Source organism: Clupea harengus, chromosome 25, assembly GCF_900700415.2.
Source record: "Clupea harengus chromosome 25, Ch_v2.0.2, whole genome shotgun sequence".
Taxonomy (NCBI): Eukaryota; Metazoa; Chordata; class Actinopteri; order Clupeiformes; family Clupeidae; genus Clupea; species Clupea harengus.
The window spans coordinates 7065673-7074591 of record NC_045176.1 but is presented as its reverse complement, the minus strand read 5'-3'; the positions used below and the strand labels follow the sequence as shown (position 1 = coordinate 7074591).

The 8919-nt window shown below is 40.1% G+C and overlaps 1 protein-coding gene across 1 annotated transcript in view; it reads left to right on the top strand.

Annotated features, from left to right (window-relative positions):
- LOC116219497 (ran-binding protein 9-like) overlaps window positions 1-8567 on the top strand; it is an 18616-nt gene extending 10049 nt beyond the window's left edge. Inside the window, exons 14-19 of the mRNA XM_031562792.1 lie at window positions 3085-3341; window positions 3542-3606; window positions 6739-6803; window positions 6904-7185; window positions 8320-8422; window positions 8519-8567. Of these exons, the coding sequence (XP_031418652.1) occupies window positions 3085-3341; window positions 3542-3606; window positions 6739-6803; window positions 6904-7185; window positions 8320-8422; window positions 8519-8567 (821 nt within the window). The remainder of the gene's footprint in view (window positions 1-3084; window positions 3342-3541; window positions 3607-6738; window positions 6804-6903; window positions 7186-8319; window positions 8423-8518) is intronic.
- The last annotated feature ends 352 nt before the right edge of the window (window positions 8568-8919 follow it).

Below are 8919 nucleotides of genomic sequence, written 5' to 3'. Positions count from 1 at the left end.
GCAAGAAGAAAGAGAACTGGCTCATATAGACTGTGAGGTGGATAAGAATTATCGTTCTTTGGAATTCCATAGCTCTCTTCTCTTGTGTATGAAGGAGCATCACAGTCTTTAAAAAAAGATATAAGACGTGTTCATTTGTGAAATGTTCTAAATGAAATCAGATTTCTACCCATATCAGTCCAGCTTTAAATATCTAAGGCAGCAAACACTAGCATTTATGCCCAAATGGACTAAACGTTTATATGAGAAACTTTAAATCATCTAAAAATGTCTAATCTAGTTTGCCTGCATGGTATAAAACAGGATAAGATTGTTCTGATTTGAGAGGCACAATACACAACAGAACCCTTTTAGTGGATCATGTTGGATGTTTTTGCGGATGGCATATTACCTTTGCACCTGTCCTTACACAAGCAAAGCTTTAATAACACAGGGCCTTGTGCTCAGCATCTAGCCCACTTCAGACCCCAAATCAGTGCCTGCTGGTGCCTACATGGTCACCTCATGTAGTTTGACTGAATACCAAAATGAGTTACAGGAATTTCAGCTCAACATTAAAACACTTCTAAACATAATGTGTCCATTCTCATGCTGGGATGATCCTGGCAGTATGAACTACTGTGAACATCCTAATAGAATATCACAAGTGTCCGTGTATTAATGGTAAGGATTAGACATTACTGACATTACTGTCTGCTTCATTAAGAGAACCGAGCAAAGAAAATGGAAAGACATTTACCTCATGAATCCCTCAGATGAAATCTCTTGCAATGTATTATTGTTGCCTAGCACAGGAAGACTGACTAAGAATGTCCTCTTGCACCACCCTGATAGGCTGACAGCACATTTGAACTCCTCCTCCTGCTCTATATCATACCTGTAGAGCTAATATATCACCAACGGCTTTAACATATCTGGTGTTCTTAAGTCTATGCATTTGGAACACTGAGGAGAATCATGGGTCCCCCCCTTTTATGCATATTTTTCATTCTTATCACAGGTGAGATGGAATCTGACAAATGGAATGTAATCTGTTGTTTGGAAAATATCTCCCCATGCGCATACGCTTTTAAAAATACAGCTTATGTTAGAGCCAAGTATTGAGTAAAGTGTGTGGTCAATATGTGAGTATGGAGTCTATGTGACCTAAGATGTGGAACTGCAAGAGTTTAAGTTTAGTTGTGAAATTCATTGATCACTGGATTCTAAAAGCAATACAGATTAAAACATCTTTAAACTGAAACGCACAGGTAATTTTTAAACACTGACCTTAGATTTCCTTCTTTTCAGTGGCGGGATGCCGTGGAACTGGATCAGAAGATCAGTGTAACTGTAACCACTGGGGACACCGGCCTCAATTCACTGCACATATTGGAACAGGGTGTTACAACTACAATTCCACTGGTACCAGAAAAAGGAGGAAGAGAGCTTCAAAAGAATCCTGTACATAAAAATAAGTGATGGGAAACCAGGACAAATGATCCTGATTATAAGGATCATAAGAATTTCGAAACAGAAAAAAAAGGAAATGAATTTAATTTAAAAATCCCTAATGTAAAGTCCTTCCATTAGAGCAGTGTACTACTGTGCCTGCTGGGATTCACACAGTAAGTATTAGTGTAAACCGCCTGCACAAAACTACAGCAGCAGGATGTGCTGATATAAAGCCACATTTCCACCTGAGCGAAAACCAAAAAGATTCACATATTATATGCGACTTCCAAAGAACAGAATATTGCCACGTTTTGTGTCTAGAATGGTGAGGAATATATTTATATACTATCCACTTCAGTTATGTTGAGAATCCATTGCAGTATTCTGCATCATAGACAAACATGATCCACACTCTCTCTTCTCTCTGTGTATTCAGGGGCATCGGCAATACTTTCCACAAAAAAATAAGACTTGTTCCGTTTCTGAAATGTGTCTAAATGAAACTCGATGAGTTCTACCCATGTCAGTCCAGCTTTAAATATCTCAGGCAGCAAACACCATAAATAATTGATGCCCAAATGGACTTAACATTTCTATGAGAAAACTTTAAATCATCTAAAAAAAAATCTAATCTAGTTTGCCTGCACTGTATAAAAAGGATAAGATTGTTCTGATTTGAGAGGCCCAATACACAACAGAACCCTTTAGTGGCTCATGTTGGATGTTTTTGAAGGATGGCATATTACCTTTGCACTTGTCCTTACACAAGCAAAGCTTTAATAACACAGGGCCTTGTGTCTCAGCATTTAGCCCACTTCAGACCCCAAATCAGTGCCTGCTGGTGCCTACATGGTCACCTCATGTAGTTTGACTGAATACCAAAATGAGTTACAGGCATTTCAGCTCAACATTAATACAATTCTAATAACATAATGTGTCCATTCTCATGCTGGGATGATCCTGGCAGTATGAACTACTGTGAACATCCTAATAGAATATCAACAAGTGTCCGTGTATTAATGGTAAGGATTATAGACATTACTGACATTACTGTCTGCTTCATTAAGAGAACCGAGCAAAGACAAATGGAAAGACATTTACCTCATGATTCCCTCAGATGAATTCTTGTCATCTTGCAATGTATCATTGTTGCTCCTAGCACAGGACGACTGACTAAGAATGTCCTCTTGCACCACCCTGATAGGCTGACAGCACATTTGAACTCCTCCTCCTGCTCTATATCATACCTGTAGAGCTAATATATCACCAACGGCTTTAACATATCTGGTGTTCTTAAGTCTATGCATTTGGAACACTGAGGAGAATCATGGGTCCCCCCCTTTTATGCATATTTTTCATTCTTATCACAGGTGAGATGGAATCTGACAAATGGAATGTAATCTGTTGTTTGGAAAATATCTCCCCATGCGCATACGCTTTTAAGAAATACAGCTTATGTTAGAGCCAAGTATTGAGTAAAGTGTGTGGTCAATATGTCAGTATGGAGTCTATGTGACCTAAGATGTGGGAGTTTAAGTTTAGTTGTGAAATTCATTGATCACTGCTTTAACAGCAATACAGATTAAAACATCTTTGAGTTGAAACGCACAGGTATTTCTAAACACTGACCTTAGATTTCTTTCTTTTCAGTGGTGGGAGCAGTGGAACTGGATCAGGACATCAGTGTAACTGTACCACTGGGGACACGGGCCTCAATACACTGCACATATGGAACAGGGTGCCGGTACTACATCCACTGGTACCAGAAAAAGGAGGGAGAGAGCTTCAAAAGAATCCTGTACATAGATATGGATAATGGAGCCGAGACAAAAGATCCTGATTATAAGGATAATAAGAATTTCCAAGCTGAAAAAAAGGAAAATAAATATGATTTAAAAATCCCAGAGGTAAAGTCCTTCCATGCAGCAGTGTACTACTGTGCCTGCTGGGATTCACACAGTAAGAATTACTGTAAACCTCCTGCACAAAAACTACAGCAGCAGGATGTGCTGATATAAAGCCACATTTCCACCTGAGGGGAAACCAAAAGATTGACATATTATATGCGACTTCCAAAGAACAGAATATTGCCACGTTTTGTGTCCAGAATGGTGAGGAATATATTAATATCACCATCCACTTCAGTGACCCCGATGTTGAGACTTCATCACAGTATTCTGCATCATAGACAAACATGATCCACATTCTCTCTTCTCTCTGTGTATTCAGGAGCATCGCAATACTTTCCACAAAAAAAGACTTGTTTGTTTCTGAAATGTGTCTAAATGAAACTCAATGAGTTCTACCCATGTCAGTCCAGCTTTAAATATATCAGGCAGCAAACACCATAAAGAATTTATGCCCAAATGGACTTAACATTTATATGAGAAAACATGACATCATCTAAAAAAAATGTTTTATCTAGTTTGCCTGCATGGTATAAAAAAGGAAAACATTGTTCTGATTTGAGAGGCACAATACACAACAGAACCCTTTTAGTGGATCATGTTGGATGTTTTTGAAGGATGGCATATTACCTTTGCACTTGTCCTTACACAAACAAAGCTTTAATAACACAGGGCCTTGTGGCTCAGCATCCAGCCCACTTCAGACCCCAAATCAGTGCCTGCTGGTGCCTACATGGTCACCTCATGTAGTTTGACTAAATACCAAAATGAGTTACAGGAATTTCAGCTCAACATTAAAACAATTCTAACCACGTAATGTGTCCATTCTCATGCTGGGATGATCCTGGCAGTATGAACTACTGTGAACATCCTAATAGAATATCAACAAGTGTCCGTGTATTAATGGTAAGGAATATAGACATTACTGACATTACTGTCTGCTTCATTAAGAGAACCGAGCAAAGACAAATGGAAAGACATTTACCTCATGAATCCCTCAGATGAAATCATCTTGCAATGTATTATTGTTCCTCCTAGCACAGGACGACTGACTAAGAATGTCCTCTTGCACCACCCTGATAGGCTGACAGCACATTTGAACTCCTCCTCCTGCTCTATATCATACCTGTAGAGCTAATATATCACCAACGGCTTTAACATATCTGGTGTTCTTAAGTCTATGCATTTGGAACACTGAGGAGAATCATGGGTCCCCCCCTTTTATGCATATTTTTCATTCTTATCACAGGTGAGATGGAATCTGACAAATGGAATGTAATCTGTTGTTTGGAAAATATCTCCCCATTCGCATACGCTTTTAAGAAATACAGCTTATGTTAGAGCCAAGTATTGAGTAAAGTGTGTGGTCAATATGTCAGTATGGAGTCTATGTGACCTAAGATGTGGAACTGCAAGAGTTTAAGTTTAGTTGTGAAATTCATTAATCACTGATTCTAAAAGCAATACAGATTAAAACATCTTTAAGTTGAAATGCACAGGACTTTCTAAACACTGACCTTAGATTTCTTTCTTTTCAGTGGCAGGGGCCGTGGAACTGGATCAGGAGATCAGTTTAACTGTACCACTGGGGACACCGGCCTCAATTCACTGCACACATGGAACAGGGTGTTACAGGTACATCCACTGGTACCAGAAAAAGGAGGAAGAGAGCTTCAAAAGAATCCTGTACATAGAAATAAGTGATGGAACCAGGACAAATGATCCTGATTATAAGGATCATAAGAATTTCGAAACAGAAAAAAAAGGAAATGAATATAATTTAAAAATCCCTAATGTAAAGTCCTTCCATGCAGCAGTGTACTACTGTGCCTGCTGGCCCTCCCACAGTGAAAATAACGGTGAACATCCTGTGCAAAAACCCTGATAAGTTGACAGGAAATTTTAATATTAAAACTGTAACTCCTCCTCCAAAACAACCCTGCCCAAAGAGTTACAGCTTCCACACAGCTGAAGAGCTATAGTCTCTGGATGGGTCCACTCCATGCGTCTGAAAAGCTATAGTCTCCGGATTGGTCCACTCCATGCTTCTTTATTTCGTCCTATCTACAGAGGTGAGCTAATGTATATTCCAAACTGTACAGTTGCTGACTATTTGAATGCACTATTTAAACCGTATTTCAGAGAATAACTGTGTTGAACCAGAATTTCAGTATGCCACTCACTGAACAATGACAAACTAAATGAGTCAGTCTAGTGTTGCATTTCACTGGTGGAAGGTTAAAGGCAAACACAGTGCAAACGCTTTTCTGAAGTTAAACGAAGTGAAGCTGACCTTTGATAAATTGACCTTGATAAGATTTCTGTCTTTTCAGGGGTGACTGAAACATCACTGTGACCGCAACACTGAGGACTCTGGGCACACTGGGTTTCATTGTTGGAAAGATGTAAAGAAAAAGAAAAATCAACCCAGAGATTTTTCAGTATGAACATACATACATTTTATCAACACACCGACTTTAGATTTCTTTCTTTTCAGTGGTAGGGGCTGTGAAACTCCAGCATGCGACCAGTATGACTGCATCACTGGTGCCACAGACTACACATGTGTACTACATTCACTGGGACCAGACTACACATGTGTACTACATTCACTGGTACCAGACTACACATGTGTACTACATTCACTGGTACCAGACTACACATGTGTACTACATTCACTGGTACCAGACTACACATGTACACTACATTCACTGGTACCAGACTACACATGTACACTAGATAGATAGATAGATAGATGGATACTTTATTAATCCCGAAGGAAATTTAGGTACACTGGTACCAGACTACACATGTGTACTACATGTACTGGTACCAGACAACACATTCACTGGTACAAGATAATATAAGGATATTAGGGAATATTACATATTAGTATAAGGATGGAAACAAGGAGCTAAAATGATGGATGGAAATAACATGATGGAGCAAGAAATACTAAAAAAAGAGTTTTTTTTAAATGTAATTAATGAATTGACATACAGTAGGTCTAACCATGTCCACTCACATCAAAATAAAGAAGTTTGATGTTGCAAATGTTTTCTCAAACCACCAAAATGTGAACAAATTCCCCCATATCCACCAATACCTAGTAATAGTGTGTGCTATGTGTGCTGGTGACGGGGAGAAGGACCTCCATTCCCATGCACTATGATAGGGATTGTACTACATCCATCCACTTAATACTAAATAAATTGTCCTCTCATTCAGCGCTACAACACTGTTCTTGCTGCGAAAGACAGTTTGAATACAAGGCTTACAGTTAACAAATCGTGCCAAAGCAGGTGGGCAGGATGTGTTAATATAAAACCATAACTCCTCCGCACAAATAAGGCGCCACATATTTCTTCACTTTCATGTCTTCGTCTTTGTGTTCCAGACAAGGACATGAAAGCAGAGCCATGGGTCCACAACTTGCACTTGTCACTGTTCTCTTACACACAGGTATGAGAAATGATGCATGTAGACATTTTTCTGAACTGAAACAGATAGACATTTTTAACGCACACTAATCTCTAATCATTCGTTTCTCTCTTTCGTTTAGTGCAAGGGATTGTGCTGCTCCATCCGAGGATCTATGTGGTTGAATCTTTTGGAAATCAAGCTTCAATTGACTGCACGTACAAAACAGGGTGCTGGGGTTACATCCAGTGGTACCAGAAAAGGGCGGGAGCCGGCATTAAGAGAATCTGGGACCGGAAAAAAGCAAATGATCCCGACCATGAGTTCCAGTCAGAGAAAAATGGAAACACTTTCACTTTAAAAATCCCTCATATTTCATCCAATCATTCAGCAGTGTACTACTGTGCCTGCTGGACCTCCCACAGTCAGAGTTACAGAGAAGATATTTTGCAAAAACCCTGGTGTTTGGCAAGGAAATCGTCTTTTTATCATATAGAGGGCGCCAGAGCTTAATGAGAGACAAGAAGACGCTTCAAGCTAGAACTTCGTTTTACTGCTTATTCAACCTGCAAACAAGAATGGTTTCATTCGGTGTGAACCCAATTTTTATCATATTTCATCGTCAGGATGTGGGCAACCACCTTGAAAAGAACTTAACAGCAACTCAAAGCAAGTCATCAGGATTCATTCAATTTTTTCAAAACAGTTTTGTAAATAGTGCAATCAAAAGTGAGCATTGTCCCAATGAGCTTTCCAGAGACTGGAGTCTGAAGCCTGAATAAGCGTGTGTTGACAACAACAGTCTTTACATGGGGGGTGTGTGGGTGTCTGGCTGAAACCTTGAGCAAAAGCCACCTCTAAAAGCAAGGTCCCCTCTGCATAAGGCTGACACAACAGAAGTAGAATGAAAGGAAAAGAAGAAATTCTCACACTGCTGGTTTACAATCAACAGTGTTTACCAGCACTGGCACAGAATGGCAGGGAATGGCACATAATGCCACATGTTTCTAGCTACAGTTTACAGTTTAAGTATGTTACATTAGGTGAAGCAGCGTAGTATGACAATAGCAAGGAGTCAACAAGTGGCAAGTTCAATAGTTTGAGTGCTTCAGATCAATTGCACAGACCTGTGGTTGTGAGAAGAGAGAACGTCAGCCTGAAATACGGGAGGACTTCCTCAGCCTGGGCCTGTAGCTGCATCATTGCAGAATGGTGTTTGTTGTCCAGCACATCATTATGAGAGCAGGTCAGAACTGCATCTATGGAATTACAACAGGCAAGCAGCATAAAAAAGTAACAGTTAAAAAGTCCACTAAAGTTTCCACTAAATAATATCCAGTGAGTACTACACTTCTGATACCTCTGCACTCTTTTATTTCACAATAGGATATGCTGAACAGGTTTAAGGAAAACCTTCTCCATAATGTATTCAGTTCTTCTACCTGTCAAAATCTTTTTGACCATTGCATGATTCAGGCAGTGTATGTCACTCTCTTGTGATGTATACAGCTGGGGTGGGCGGAACAATCATACCTCCCCTCATTTTTGTGTTCAACAGAAGCACAGATCTTTCCCCCAACTACCACCACCTCCAACACACAGGAGAGTTCATTTGAAAAAGATGTCCGAGCTCTGGAACATCTGGGTTCTGGTCTTTTTTGGTACCTTTTCACATTAAAACATAATATTGCGCTCCTTGTCATTCTTGCATGTTCGTCTCAATAACAGTAGTAATTTTTGTGCTCCATTTTTATCAGGCTTCACATCAGGACAAGTGACGCATCCAAAGATCTGGACTTTGGCTAGAACTGGAAGAACTGCACGGATAGACTGTGTGGTTGATGCCTCTGATGGCTCTTTCTCTCTAAGCTCTACCGCCTTGCACTGGTATAAATGGAAAGATGGTGAAGCTCCCACACGACTCCTTCATTTCCCCGCTGGCAGCAACAGTGCTCAGAAAGAGGACAGCATGGCAGGCACAAAAATCACTGCGGACAAAAAGGGGCAAAAGTCAACTCTAACCATCTCCGCTTCAAGCGCCGCTGACAGAGCCAACTACTGCTGTGCGGTGTGGAGCGGAGACACAGTGCTGAGTTTCAAAGGAAGCTCAGACAAAATCTGCCACTGTAGCATAATGTGGTGACATAAGGTGCGCGCT